The sequence below is a fragment of the Gopherus flavomarginatus genome, chromosome 6 (genome assembly GCF_025201925.1).
Source record: "Gopherus flavomarginatus isolate rGopFla2 chromosome 6, rGopFla2.mat.asm, whole genome shotgun sequence".
Taxonomy (NCBI): Eukaryota; Metazoa; Chordata; order Testudines; family Testudinidae; genus Gopherus; species Gopherus flavomarginatus.
This window is the reverse complement of record NC_066622.1, coordinates 9,861,242-9,877,362: the sequence shown is the minus strand read 5'-3', so window position 1 is coordinate 9,877,362 and position 16,121 is coordinate 9,861,242. Positions and strand designations below refer to the sequence as shown.

General features: G+C 39.3%; 1 protein-coding gene across 1 annotated transcript in view; it reads right to left on the bottom strand.

The window, feature by feature from the left end:
* Positions 1-3,203: 3,203 nt before the first annotated feature.
* Positions 3,204-16,121, bottom strand: part of LOC127053728 (uncharacterized) — a 55,019-nt gene continuing 42,101 nt past the window's right edge. The window contains 2 exon segments of the mRNA XM_050958902.1: positions 3,204-3,448; positions 11,899-12,016. Coding sequence (XP_050814859.1) covers positions 3,253-3,448; positions 11,899-12,016 — 314 coding nt within the window. The 3' untranslated portion in view covers positions 3,204-3,252.

Here is a 16,121-nt window from a genome sequence, read left to right as displayed (position 1 = left end):
GTTCAGCATTTTTATTAATGATCTGGATGATGGGATGGATTGCACCCTCAGCAAGTTTGTAGATGACAGTAAAGTGGGGGTAGAAGTAGATATGCTGGAGGGCAGGGATAGGGTCCAGAGTGACCAGGACAAATTGGAGGATTGGGCAAAAAGAAATCTAATGAGGTTCAACAATGACAAGTGCAGAGTCCTCCACTTAGGAAGAATCCCATGCACCGCTACCGGCTGGGGACCGACTGGCTAAGCAGCAGTTCTGCAGAAAAGGACCTGGGGATTACAGTGGATGAGATGCTGGATATGAGTCAGCAGTGTGCCCTTGTTACCAAGAAGGCTAACAGCATATTGGGCTGTATTAGTAAGAGCATAGCCAGCAGATCAAGGGAAGTGATTATTCCCCTCTATTCGGCACTGGTGAGGCCACATTTGCAGTACTGTGTCCAGTTTTGAGCCCCCCACTACAGTAAGGATGTGGATAAATTGGAGAGAGTCCAGCAGAGGGCAATGAAAATGATCAGGGGGCTGGGGCACATGACTTACGAGAAGAGGCTGATGAAACTGGGCTTGTTTAGTCTGTAGAAGAGAAGAGTGAGGGAGAATCTGATAGCAGCCTTCAGCTACCTGAAGAGGGGTTCCAAAGAGGATGGAGCCAGGCTATTCTCAGTAATGGCAGATGACAGGACAAGGAGCAATGGTCTCAAGTTACAGTGGGGAGGTCTAGGCTGGATATTAGGGAAAACTATTTCACTAGGAGGGTGGTGAAGCACTGGAATGGGTTACCTAGGGAGGTGGTGGAATCTCCATTCATAGAGGTTTTAAGGCTCAGCTTGACAAAGCCCTGGCTGGGATGATTTAGTTGATGTTGGTCCTGCCTTGAGCAGGGGATTGGACTAGATGACCTCTTGAGGTCTCTTCCAACCCTAATCATCTATGATTCTAAATGCCCTACCTCTCTCCTCCTTGCCCTTCCCCATATATTCAAAAGGAGAACATGGAGGGTAATAGACTGGAGGGATACAGACTCTGGATCCAAATAGCTGAAGCTCATTAATTAAGGGATAGATTGGATTTTGAAAAATGCAGCCTCTTATTTTGGTTGTCTGGGTTTTTGTTTTGTTTTTAAAGTGAATATGTGGCTTGTGAAAATTCCCTGAGTATCCATCTTACTCTGAAACCTCCTCTTCCCAGAACAGATAAAGCCAAGGCAGCTGAATTTCAAGCTTCCCATAATAACCTACCACTGTGCTTCTATGTTAACCTGGAGCGGCCATCTCTAGACATGAAAGGTTAGTTCAGTCTTTGTGGCTTACTCAGTCCTTAGTCTGTCTGCTGAGACTGAAAGCAAGGAGCTCAATTGCAGTTCCAGTGGCGACTGTGGTTTCTGCTTCAGATTACCTGAAATTTGCTATTTCACCCTTTAAGAAGGAGCTGCACCAAGCTGTCCACCAGAAGCCCAAGCCATGATATACAAGCCCCTCTAGGATTATTTGGAATCGCTCCTGATGAGTTCACCAATGTGTGCATCCTGGGATGAAAAGCCAGCCAGAGAGATGTGAAAATTGCACGAAGCCCTCCAGAAAATGACACAGAATGAGACAAGTGTGGGAGCTAACAGAAAGACAAGAGTTTGTGAGCTCAGAAAAATAATAAAATGTTTAAGCTCTTAATTGTTTTGCTTGACAATTTCTCTTATAATTGATCTTTCTAGAAGCTTATGAGTTTCCTGAGCATTGTCAATAAATTAGATCATGCACACGAGGCAAGTTTTCCAAGCCAAGAAGATCTAGTCTTAACAACACCATGCTCCGGAAAAATGAATCTACATGAAATATTTATTAAGTATCAATGGTCTCACAGAAACCTTAATGAAGACAGGTATCTTCTTACAATTTGTCCAGTATGACGACAGTAGGTTGGTGAAACGCATAGCTAAAGGCATGATGGTGAATGTCAAGTCTGAAACAATTATAGCAATTCACCACAACAACGGGTAACCAGAGTGTGGACATGTAGTACTAATAAAAGTAATGACATCCATCCGCAATTATTTATGTTACAGTAACATGTGGCTGCCAAATGGAAAACAAATGACAAGGATTTGTGAGTGAATTCTTGCAAATAAATTTTCTTTAATCACACAGGCTAGGCTTAAAAGTCCTCAAATGGGAGACAATATAAATACCGAGTATTGTCATTATTATTGTGCCACACTTTACCATCTCTAAACAATGAGCCTGAATCTATTGCCCATACGGGTTTTTCCACTGATGTAACGGCATTAATCATTGGAATTATTACTGAGTCACATCAGAGAACTAGCAGTTTTTAGGAATTTTACAGAAACAAAAAAAAGTTTAAGTAAAACTTTGGCTCAACTTTGCCTGCCAAAGGAAAAAAAAAAAGCCAAATAGTGTATATGCTTAACTTAAGCATATGAATGGTCCCCTTTGCTTCAGTGGACTTTGGATCAGAGCCATTTTATTTGCTAAACATAATTCTCTGTTAAATGTATACTTTTCTGGCAGAGGTGTGTGTGTGTGTGTGTGTGTGTATGTGTGTGTGTGTGTGTAAAAATACTGTGAAAAATACACCAGTAAATATAAAATGGCAACATTCAGGATCAAATACAATCAATTTATTTTGTGAGGTCACATTTAACATAGGAGGTGGGTAAACAAATCACATGTCACTGATACAACATGAATAAAAAACACCCAGAGAAAAGCACACAGCACAGACCAATTAATAATGGTTTGCTTTAAGAGAAATATTCCCCTGTTAAACTAAATACCTGCAGTAAACCTACATATACTCTTATAAGTACTAACATCACAGAGATTGAATGCAGAACGTAAAATCTCAAAAAAAAATAGTGAAAATAAAGGATTACATACATTTTTCCTACAAAATTATTTCTAGACGAAACAAGCAGACAGGTCTTCAAACAACATTTTAAACAAGGAAGCAATAATTTTGTTCTAAGTGGTTATTTATACTGTAAGGGCCAAATCAGCACTGGTTTAACTACCTTATCTGTTTTCTGAAGTGTTTTATGCACAAACTTTTGAAAAGATATTTTTATTTTATTTACATGTAAGGAACCCAATTTTGTGATGAACTCAGAATTCTCTGGGCACACCTGAGAGCATCTTCGCTTGTAGACTATGGTGAAATCAGGATTTTTTCCTGTCTACTTCCCACTCTTGTGCTCATGCAGTAGAAGTGCTACAAAGAAGAAAGATGCTCGGTTCTTTTCTACCACAAGCTTTGACCACCCTCTATGGCCAAATTGTGGCCTGTCATGTAATCCGAAGCTTCGGATGCCAGGTATACTACAGCCGCCTGCAGGTCTGTCACTTGAGCCAGCTTCCCAGCAGGAATATCGGTTAGCCAGCGCTGCACCAGAGGCTTCAGATCTTCAGAATGGATGAGCGGCGTGTCTACAATTCCCCTATAAATAACACACACACAGTTACATTTTTCATACGTAGCACTTATGACTATAAAACAAGTAGTGATGGGAATACAAGATGCCACTTAGAAAGGAAAACCACGAAATAATAAAGTAAGATCCCACCTTTCATGGGTGATGGAACTAGTGGTGCCAGTTGCACTGCTGCAACCCCTGGCTTGAAGTGGTTTCCATTATAAAACAGGGTTTACAGTTTGGTTCAATACCCCCACTATATAAATTGTTCCAGTGCCCCTGCCACTGTTAGACATTACGTAGCTCTGCTAAGGAGTTACAAACACAAACTTCAATCCTGCTTGTCCCTTACCGTCTTTCACTGTTGATAAATTGACTTAGTGGTTTATTCTTAAAGAGAGGACTCATAGTTTGTATCATTGGCTAACATAGGTGCCCCATTATCTTAGGTTACTTATCATAATACCCAATTTACACAACCAGTCTGTCTCCGCATTTTGGAAATGTGTTCCATTTACTAATTTCTTTTTAATCAATGCACAGCCTAATGTTACATAACATGTTTGCACACAGTTCAGAAACTGAAAACAGTCCAAGTTTCCATATGCCAAAATACTGAAAACAAAATCCAGCAGCACCTTTCCCAGCACGAAATTCACTTTAAGATGAAAAGGTGGCAGGGAAAGGAAAAAAGTTAAGCAAAATATGCCAAGTATAAACCCCCATTAAATAAATAACATGACCAGTTACAAAATGTGTACTAAGCTGGGATTGTTTCATACTAACGAGCCAACTACAGAATGCATTAAAACTCTGCTAAGTTCATTTCCCTCACATGCCCTAAAAATGAGTGGAAACTGTAGACTTCATGTTACAGCACTAATATTTGGCTGGCTTTGATGACTTTAACTAGCGCTTTTTTGTCATACTCCTCCTTAACAACATATTTGCATTTTGTGAAATGTATAATTTTTTCAGTCCCTGAACAAATATATTTACATAACTGTGTCTAACGAGAAATTACATTTAACTTCTCAGAAATGACAATAACTAAAACCTGAGCTGCCAATTCCACTTCATTAGTGTGGTAGAAATGATTCCAAATGTTAATAAAAATTCCAACATGCTGATAAATTAGCGCTTCTAAGGAGCATGTGACACCTTGGTTAACATATTCAACCTCAATTATATTTCTCTTCAGCACCCTGTTATCTGGAACCTTTGCTGGCAATCAGAGGTGCTGTTTTTCAGCGGCCAATTTTCTAGATAATGTAGCTTATCAACACTGTGGGTAAACTTGCCAATGAAATCAGGCTGCACTGAACCACACACGCTAATTGCATCTCTTTTTTATGCATATTTACAGACTGTCACTTCAAAGAAATCAGTGGCCCATTGAGGCACCCAGTTAGCTGGAAGAATTGCCTCTTGCAAATGAAAATTAGCAAACAAGCTAGTGATAAATATGAAATGAACAAAGTATTAAAAAAACTGTTTTGTTCTGAAACTTCATCATCATCCCAATTTATACTTCCAAGGAAACAGGTTTGAGAAACACACTGGATTCTGGGTACGTGATTTACCTTTTGTTTTCAATGAAGTCTGAAATCTTCAATTTACCATGTTACTAGGTGGAAGTAATTCAGAATACCCCCCAAATTTCCATTTTCACTAACAGGACACACTTTAAATACCAGCTTTATTTTTGCTTGTAATTGTCAATGAAAACCATAACTATTCAGAAATGCTGAGCAAGGGCAAATTGATCGAGCTCTCACAAAGTAATAAAATAGAATAAATTCCAGTATAACTTGTAGACAGTCTACTTATTTCTCCTAAGCACTGTCTTCCTCCCATCTGTTTCGCACTGGTTTTCTGGAGAGAAAACCAGAGTTTTAGTTGCAGAAGTGAAAGCCGTGGTCCTAATCCTCCTCTCACTTACACCAGTTTTACATTGGTGTATATCCACTGAATTCAACAGAGTTACTCTGAATTTACACCAAGCACTATATCTGTTGGCAAACATTTGGAGAATCTGGTTCTAGGTTTCCCTGTATCTATAGAGTTTTGATACCCTAACTAGCAGAAGCTAGCATTTTTAAATGAGGGTTTTGTTTTACTATGAAGAGGACCCAGATTAACAAAAATAACATATCACTCCACTATAAAGTAAAAATAATACAGCTTAAGAAAAAATATATTTTTATATATATATGATTCATCAACCAACTTCAAACAGATAACATGGAGACTAAACAAAGTCAGAACAAACTATAAATCATTGAACCAGTGCCTTCAACTGCCCTTCCTTTAATTTTGTTTCAAAAGTAAATGGTCTGATGAAAAAAAAATATCACAGGCAATTTTTATAAAGAGAAAAAGATGTAGCACACAACTTAAAGTTGCAAACACACATACTGATGAAACTATAAATATTAAGCATGTCATTGAAAGTACACATCTTCTGGGAAAGGCTTGGTGCCAAGTTGGGCAATTTAATGTTGTAGAACCCTTTTAGGCAGATTTTAGTTGGCTTCTAACCAGTTCCAGCAAAGACAAGTGCCAATGCATTAATTCCCTACCTCATCTAATATGCAATGCTGAGCCTATCAGTACTTTCTGTTGCATGTCAATGTTTTATCAAACTGCTGGTTCCCTAAAGGTTAGACATGATTATCAGTATTCCATTGTTGATGCATAGGGCAATTTGAGACAGTAAAAAACAAAATACAATTGGCTAAAGCATCTGCACAATGAGAGAGAGTGGGGAAAAAATTACTTAACTGAAATTGTGTGTCTTCAATCCCCATATGGGGGAGGAGGGAGACCTTCCCTCTGAGTGTAACTTGATTTCTTTCAGACGAGTTATTAATTTGAACGAGTTAAGTACACTCCACTTAATCAGAAAATGTTTAATCAGGAGATCCACTTAATTGGGACCTCTCTCTAGGAATTACATTTAAATCCAAAGATACTTAACTGCAATGACTGCTGCTTAATGGGGATAGTAATACTGTTTAATTGGGACGCCTTTGGGTGATATCATGGTGCTTAGCTCTTTCCTGTGCTGCAATCTCACACAGGTTCAGTGTATGAACTCCCCTAGCAATGGTTTGCAGACCCTCCATAATTGGGGCATGTCACAAAAAGATAGCTAAGGGTTAATGTCTCTTTCACCTGAAAAAAAAAGTAACCTGAAGCACCTGACCAGAGGACCAATCAGGAAACAGGATTTTTTCAACTCTGGGTGGAGGGAAGTTTGTGTCTGAGTTCTTTGTGTCTGCCTGAATCTCTCTCAGCTATGAGGAGGATTTTTCTTTTCCTGCTTTCTAATCTTCTGTTTCCCAGTTGTAAGTACCAAAGATCAGATAGGGGATTTTTATGTTCTTTTGTATTTACATGTCTATAGTTGCTGGAGTGCTTTAAATTGTATTCTTTTTGAATAAGGCTGTTTATTCATATTTCTTTTAAGCAATTGACCCTGTATTTGTCACCTTAATACAGAGAGACCATTTGTATGTATTTTTCTTTCTTTTTTATATAAAGCTTTCTTTTAAGACCTGTTGGAGTTTTTCTTTAGTGAGGGACTCCAGGGAATTGAGTCTGCAGCTCACCAGGGAATTGGGGGGAGGAAGAAGTCAGGGGGAGATCTGTGTGTGTTAGATTTACTAACCTGACTTTGCATTCCCTCTGGGTGAAGAGGGAAGTGCTTTTGTTTCCAGGACTGGAATTAGAGAGGGTGGACTCCCTCTGCTTAGATTCACGGAGGTTGCTTCTGTGTATCTCTCCAGGAGCACCTGGAGGGGGGAAGGGAAAAGATTTATTTCCCTTTGTTGTGAGACTCAAGGGATTTGGGTCTTGGGGTCCCCAGGGAAGGTTTTTGGGGAGACAAGAGTGCCCCAAAACACTCTAATTTTTTGGGTGGTGGCAGCAGTACCAGGTCCAAGCTGGTAACTAAGCTTGGAGGTTTTCATGCTAACCCCCATATTTTGGACGCTAGGGTCCAAATCTGGGACTAGGTTATTGATAGGGCACATGCGGAAATTTTGATTTGCTTCATCACCTCCTGTACTCCTTTCAGACCAACTCTACATACTTGGCATCTGATAGCTGCCTCTAGTCTAGACAGGCTCAGTAGCACATGGTGCCTCCTTCCTACCCCATGCACCTATCCAATAACATGACAAGCTCTGTAGCACCCTGGACTGCAGATGAAGCAGGAGATCATATGCTTGAGAAGCTTAATATCCCTGGAACCATGGGTGATGGCGCTTGTATGGTATCCAGGTTAAGGAGCTTGTAGCACCTTGGAATCTCCACAGAGCAAGGAGCTGGCACATTCTGCTGGTTCAGATAACAGGTTTCACCACAGCTGCTGTTCAAGGAACTTTAGAAGTCAAGCTCCAGCACAAACCGCCCTAACCAAATACAGTACCAGTCTGAAGCTCTCCTCCTTTAAGAACAAACTGGAATGAAACATTTTTGAGGGGGAAAATATCAATGCAATCCAAAATTTGCAAAATCAAGCACGCAAAAGACAGGATGTCCCAAAAATGCAAAAGTTCTCTTACACTATCTACTCAGCCATGCTGCATATATGCAGTATTTTCTATCACTTGTTAAATAGAAAATGTCATCTAGTATTGATTGTTGTATTAATGCATGTACTAACATTGTCAAAACAGCTTGATTAAGTGGGGGGCACTGTCCCAGATGGAGTTTATCCCTGCCGTCCCTCAGGGTTTCAGCTGCAAGAAGGCAGTTGTAAGTTGTTACGTGGACTCTAGATAAGTCTTGCCTTCTCACCTGCCAGCTTTGTCCAGTTTTGAGGCTCTGCTGTTCTCCCATAGACCCTCAAATGAGAAGTTGCAAGCATTTAATGCTGCTTCAACCCTCCTGTAGTTGGATATTGGGCAGAAATTAAAAGTGCCACAAGACAGGGCGAATCTAGCCCAGCATGCAATATGACCGATGAGGAGGCATTTGAGACACACGGCATTACTAAAAGTTTCTCTTGAAATATTTTGCAATTTCCCAACCATGGAATGCTCCAATTTTCACCATCTCCATGTAGCATAAATACCAGTTCTTTGCACTAAAATAAGTAGTACATTTTAAGCATTGATTCATTTAACTTTACATAATTAGCAATTTAGCTGCAAAAATCAAACACACACCACACAATATTTGATTCTCATGGGATGTTAACACTTATTTTTCCAGTTCAGCAGCTATTAGGCATTGTATGTTGTGTATACTGTTCTTGATGAAGATGGGTTAATTTAATGTGGGGTTTTATTTCTTCTCACTTTGTAGTGTCTGGGACAGATCTACTGGTGATCATAGGAATTTTGTTACTGATTTCAATGGTATCAGGATAAGGCCCTATGTTAGTAATATCTCTTGAGAGCAAAGTCTAATATATTCATAAGATTCTGGCATACAACGTAAAGGGCTGACAGGTTTTTACCACTGCACATTGGCTATTTGTGATCCAGGTTGGATCCAAAGAAAATGTGCCTCCTGAGTTTACAAGCTAGGAATGAACTTCTCTCTCACTCACTCTCCAACTCCCTCCAGCCTCAGTATTCCTCCCAAAAAGAAAGCGGCTGTACTAGTGAACTATCTAAAATGTGAGGCAGAGATACCTGGTCAGCCAGAGAATTCATAAATTCAATAAATTATGCTAAAAGCCCTGCCACAACATTTTATGCACTGATATGTTTTATGCACTCATTTACCAAAATAAGTTGATGAAAGCTGACAAGAAAGGAAAAGACAAAAAAAGATCAAATGTTTGCATGTTGAAAGAACGTTCAAGGTCAGATGTGATTATGTGGAGATATAAGGACACTGATAAAGCCAGGATCCAACAAAGCACTTCAGCATGTCCCTGATTCCAGAACACATCCCTGTTCAGGAAGAAGGATGGACTCAAGTTCGTGCTGACAGGCTTTCCTGAATTGGGACCCAAGTGCTTCACTGCAGAAATCAGGCAGTTCCATTGACTTCAGTAGGAATACTTTCCACCTAAAATAAAACACGTGCTTAAGTGCTTTGCTGAATTGAGGCCTATGTGCACATTCCTGGGCCTCCATGGGTTCTTTTATTGAAATTGTTGCATGTTATAAAGTATATATGTCAGGTTCACTTCAGCATTCAGGTAGATCTGTGAAACTGGGCCGGAACCTCACTCTTCCACCCAGCAAAGCATTCAGCAATGTCAATGGGCCCGTTGCCCTAGAAAGGAACAGGGCCTGAAACTGTGACGTGCTGAGCAAAATGAGTGCAATGGGAGCTGGAGATGCCCAGCACCTTGCAAAATCAGATTGTGAGCCAGGACTGGAAGATTTGATTCATGGGGATTATGTGAACATATCTGTGGACAGGCCAGAACCTTTCTTTAATGTACAGAATGAGACTGAAATGTGTATTCCACATTTCCATGTCAGTGGAGAAATGAATTTGAATATCCAGTTATTGAAATGACCACATGTGCATCTGAGTTCAATATGCAGTGTTTTAAGTACATGCAAGTGCCAGCATGTATGTATCAAGAGCTCCTTACCTTGGTACATTGTTAATAATCCAAGAAAATCATGGACAATATAAGCCTGATCCAAACCCCATTGAACGTAATGGAAAAACTCCTGTTGATTTGAGTGGGCTTCCAGTCAGACCATGTGTGATTAGCAAATATTCATACCAAGTATGTTTAAACCGGGGTTTCTCGGGTACAGCAAAAGCTCTTTTCCTCACTGAGCATTGGCAAGCCTTCAATGAACAGAAGTCCCCCTTATTACAAGGGGATTCCCACACAGAGAAAATTTGCAGATGTGGGACCAAAGTCTAAGGTGAGTAAGAATTATTAAACTTAAGCCCAGTTTTGGTTAATGATAGAAAAAGAAAAGCCTCTGAATGGATTTTTCCCTTCCAAGCATAATATACCTTTTCTCCATGTTCAGACAACTCACAGCTAACATGAAGTTTTACTAAACTCTCTGCAAAAATGTTATATATTATATATATTTGGGCTGAAATGTCTCCTGCTTAAGGGTAATTTTTTGCAGGAAGTTTAAAACACCTAAAAACTAGGGGCTAATAACTTATGTGCCTCTTTAACCATGGTTACTCTGAATGTGACACTAATATTCCAGCTATATTAATAAAGGGTACCAATATAGTTCTCAACCAGAAAGTATATTGAAACATGACCAATATTTTCTGATTCTGGTGGGCCCCAGGAGCTCCAACCTATATATAAAAATTAATTCATTGCAGCTAAAAACCTCCCTGTTTCCTACCTGTATTGTTAACACTAGCTCTGCCTTGCTCTGTTGCTAACTTCCTCCAGACTTCCTGGCCCTGGAATCTGGTGTAGAACTAGACACTGGATCAGCAATGTTGAGCTGTTGGTATTGGTGTGAATAAATCGCAGCTCAGAAACAGGATGTTATTTAAGTAATCTGTGGATTGCAATGAGCTCAGGATGGAATCACAATTAGTAGTAGTAGTAATAAATAATAAGAATAAGAATAAGAAACAGAGCCAGCATACAAAAGTAGAAACCAGACCAAGAATCAAAATAAAGAGATTTGCAATTGAGCTCTGTGATATTTTTCTCCACTTTTTGGATGAAAATATTTAACTTGTTTTTCTTAATTTCATGTACATCATATTTTCATTATTACAGTTAGTTAAAATTCTGGGTTAAACACCTGCGCTTCTTACTCTGATTGACTTTAGTGGTCTGTGAAATTTAACAGACCACTAAATTAACGCCATCCACTTGAGTTTTTGCTCGTTATTAACTTGTACTGAAAATTGTGTAATAAAGAGTGTGGGTGAGAGAGAGCGAGAGAAAAAGTGTCTGAGGCAAAAAACTTTGCTTCATGCTATTAAAAAAACCAAAAACAACATAACTCAAAAACCCCATACATATTTAAGATTTCAAAAATTAGGTAAAATGTAACTTGCAATGAATATTTTTTGACAAAATTACACCTAGAAATCCTGTAATTGCCAGAGCTGAACAGAGTCTCAATTACAGCACTACGACATGGCTTTTAATGTGCCAGTATATTTGTCTGAAGTAAAAGAAAAAAAAAAGAAAAAAAGGAGAAGCATTGTCTATTAAGTGTCAAAGCCTTTTCTTTAACCACAGAAGGCTTGGACAGAACTAAGGAAATATTTCATCTGGAAGAGAAATGCTAAAAATTACCCTTCATGTTATTCGAAAACCTATTATCAAATGCTAAAACCTTTTCTCAAATCCTTCAATATACACAGCCATGTGTACACTTTGGTTATAGTGATTAAACCTTTGTTAAGCAGAAGACAAAATAAAGAGAGATGCAATCCACCTGCTAATTAGCAACTTTGTTTTTCTAGATTTTCTTAATTTGAGCAATGAACACTTCTTATAACATTTCATTTTTTCTGTACTTTATAAAATGAGACTACATTTTACTTACGGGGAAATGCAGTTGACTCTTACTCCCCTGTCAATCCATTCAGTTCCTAATGTCTGTGTTAATTTTACGACCCCAGCTTTTGAGGCATTGTATGCTAACTGCTTCTGCGGGTGAGGCACTAGAATAATTCAAAAATACGAAATATTGATTCTTCACGTATTAATATGCACAGGGAAGCTAAAAATCACAACATGGACAGACGAACTAGCTGCCCTTCCCCCTGATGTTTGGCAAGTAACATGAAGGAATTACAATATAGCAAACCCCTACATCTACATTTTTCCTAATATAATATTTTCCATCTAATATTTTTGCATTAACAGCTGGAGGACTGAAGAGAAAATGAAGAAACAGCAGCAATAAAACAGACTGCAGATTTTAGAACTACAAAAAATAGATATTACAACGATATACTCAAAATATTTGGCTGTATCCCATAAATATAAACATATGCACAAACACATACACTTTTTATAATACACACATACAAGTAACTGCCTGGAACAAGTTATTCTGCTTAATTTATAACCTCTCTATAGTATCTAATCAAGTGTTTGTGTGGATGTGAACACGTGTGCCCAAAATTCAGATCTCCTACCACTTTCAAAATCTGAAGCCTTTGAAAATGTTTCACAGATGTCACATGTCAGTCATAAAGGAAAATGATCGGCTTGTTAATTACAATGTTCAAGCTTGCTTCTGCTGTATATTCCGTTAGTTCTACCCCGTCACTGAGCTCTCACACTTACAGTGTTCCAAGGAAAACTACTTTAGGGCAGAGCCTCAGATGGTGTAAATTGTCATAATGCCACCAAAATCAGTAGAAGTCAATTCCGCTATTGCAATTTACGCCCACTAAGGATCTACTCGTTAAGTATTTTTAGTTACCTGGCTTCCATTCTGACCTATTTAAACAAAGTTGTTAAAAAGCAGTGAAAACTAAGCATGTGCAGTTTAATATTACTGAACTGCAATTCTTTTTTACTGAGGGGAAGGAATCAGTACTAAATACCATTAATGAGGTAAAAAAAAAAACCAACAGTGTACAGCATTTATGTGTTTTAAAAAGGCAGGTGCACTACTGAATTTTTGTAAGGTGTATCAGCCTATCAAATTGGTCTTAGTTTCATGTGGCTACTGGCAAGCACTATATAATACAGGTAGGAAAATTCAGTAAATAAACAAGGGTTTGAAAATGAGCATTAAAATGAGCATTAAAACGGCTTATATGTCACCATTATAAGTATTCACCCAAGAGTTCTGAAGGAACTCAGATAAGAAATTGCAGAACTACTAACTGGTATGTAACCTATCACTTAAATCAGCTGCTGTACCATATGACTGGAGAAAAGCTAATGTAATGTCAATTTTTAAAAATTGTATCAATTTTTGCCACTAAAGAGAGAGCTCTTTTAAAAAGAGCTTTTTTTAAAAAAGGCTCCAGAGGTGATTCTGACAATTACAGGCCAGTAAGCCTAACTTCAGTATCAGGCAAATTGAAACAATAGTAAAGAAAAGAATTATCAGACTACAGATGAACACAATATGGTGGGAAAGAGTCAATACAACTTTTGTGAAGGAAAATCATGCCTCACCAATCTATTAGAATTCTTTGAGGTTTCCACTAGTATGTGGACAAGGGTGATCCAAAGGATATAGTGTACTTGGACGTTCAGAAAGCTTTCGACAGGGCCTCTCACCAAAGGCTCGTAAGCAAAGTAAACAGTCATGGGATAAGAGGGAAGGTCTTCTCATGGATCAGAAACTGATTAAAAGATAGGAAATAAAGAGCAGGAATAAATGGTCAGTTTTCACAGTGAAGAGAGCGTTAAATAGCAGGATTCCCCAAGGATCTGTACTAGGACCAGTGCTGTTCAACATAATCATAAATAATCTGGAAAAGGAGGAGGGGGCAGTGAGGTGGCAAAGTTTGCAAATGATACAAAATTACTCAAGATAACGAAGTCCAAAGCAGACTGCAAAGAGCTACAAAGGGATCTCACAAAACTGGGAAATCGAGCAAGAAAATGGCAGGTGAAATTCAGTGTTTATAAATGCAAAGTAATGCACATTGGAAAACATAATCCCAACTGATGATGGGGTCTAAATAAGCTGTCACCATTCAAGAAGGAGATCTTGGAGTCATTGTAGATAGTTATCTCACAACATCTGCTCAATGTGCTGCAGCATTAAAAAAAGCTAACAATGTTTGGAACCATTGGGAAAGGGTGAGATAATAAAAATCTCATGTCACTCTATAAATCCATGGTACTCCTATGCCTTAAATACTTTATTGCGTTATGGTTGCCCGATCTCAAAAAAAAAAGATACATTAGAATTGGAAAAAATACAGAGAAGGGCAACAAAAATTATTAGGGGTATGGAACAGCTTTCATAGAAGGAGAGATTAAGAAGACTGGAACTGTTCAATTTAGAAAAGAGATGACTAAGTAGGAATATGATAAAGGTCTATACATTCATGCACAGTGTGGAGAAAGTAAATAAGGAAGTGTTATTTACCCCTTCACATAACACAAGAACCAGGAATCACCCAGTGAAATTAATAGGCAGCAGGTTTAAAACAAACGCAAGGAAGTGCTTCTTCACACAATGCACAGTCAACCTGGGGGATGTTGTGAAGGACAAAAGTATGACTAGGTTCACAAAAGAATTAGATAAATTCATAGAGAATAGGTCCATCAATGGCTATCAGCCAAGATGGTCAGGGGTGCAGCCCCATGCTCTGGGTGTTCCTAAACCTCCGAATGCCAGAAACTGGGACTTGATAACAGGGGATGGATCACTCCATAATTGCAGTGTCCTGTTCATTCCCTCTGGAGTCTCTAGGGTCTGCTGCTATCAGAAGACAGGATACTGGGCTAGATGGACCATTGGTCTGATCCAGAATGACTGTTCTTATGTTCTCACTTCTCCTATACTCCTGAACTTGCATTAATCCTCGAAACCCACTGTTTATAAATGTTGCAACTTAAAGTATAGGAAAAGGCCAGTAAATAAAGAATAATATTGTTGGATTATGCAAAAACACTGAAATGACATTCAGTTCTTCAAACACCTAAGCACGTTTAAATGCATGCATGTGAGTAGGCCCATTGACTTCAATGTGACTTCTCATGTACTTAGATTTGAGAACTTGTGTGTAGGATTGGGAGAGAGGAGGACATAGCTAATAGTTCCTTCTCTTTATGTATGCATTAAAGATTTGAAAGGTCCTTCATTTGTTAGATAAAGCATTGTGTAGTTTGAAACCCAAATCCATTCCATATTTTTTTCCAAAACAAAATAATTAGGATTTTATTAGAAGAAATATTTCTCCTTTCTCTCTCTCTTTTTTTCGTTTGGTTGGTGTATGTGTGTGTGTATATATCACATCACAGATGCAGCACTCTATGTGGGCTATTGAAATGGAGTGGAATATAATACCTTGATTAATTGCTGTACACCAGCTCCAAGCAGGGGCAGCTCTAGACATTTCGCCGCCCCAAGCGGCGGCATGCCATGGGGGGCGCTCTGCCTGTTTCCAGTCCCGTGGCTCTGGTGGACCTCCCACAGGTGTGCCTGTGGAGGGTCCGCTGGTCCCACGGCTTCGGTGGACCTCCCGCAGGCTTGCCTATGGGAGGTCCACTGGAGCCGTGGGACCAGCGGACCCTCCGCAGGCATGCCACCGAAGGCAGCCTGCCTGCTGCCCTCCTGGCGACCAGCAGAGTGCCCCCTGCGGCATGCCGCCCCAAGCACGTGCTTGGCGTGCTGGGGCCTGGAGCCGCCCCTGGCTCCAAGTTATGTACAACTTTAGTAGTTAACCTTGTCACCTCACAAAAGCAGTCATTGCTAAACTTTCCCAGTTTGTCTGTTTGTAACAAATAACTTGGAATGTCCTAAGAGGATAAGGGCTTTTGCATCTTCCCTAGTCAAGGTATTGCAGTTTTCAGTGTTCATAAACTAAAACAAAGATTTGCTGTAAGATGCTGGAATCTGCCTGCTGATTTTGGGACAGAAGCTCATTAGATATTTTCTAGCGTTCCTTCTTCTAAATACATCTCTCTTTACAGAAAGGTTAAGGAAGGCAATTTAGAAGATGAAATATACACCTCCTGAAACACTTGGCCCCTCTTAACTGGAAGCACTCAAGAGCTAGCCAAAGGTGTCACAAAGTGGATGGCTTTCATAGTGGGTACTGTTTTGCATTAAAGTACACAGTACCA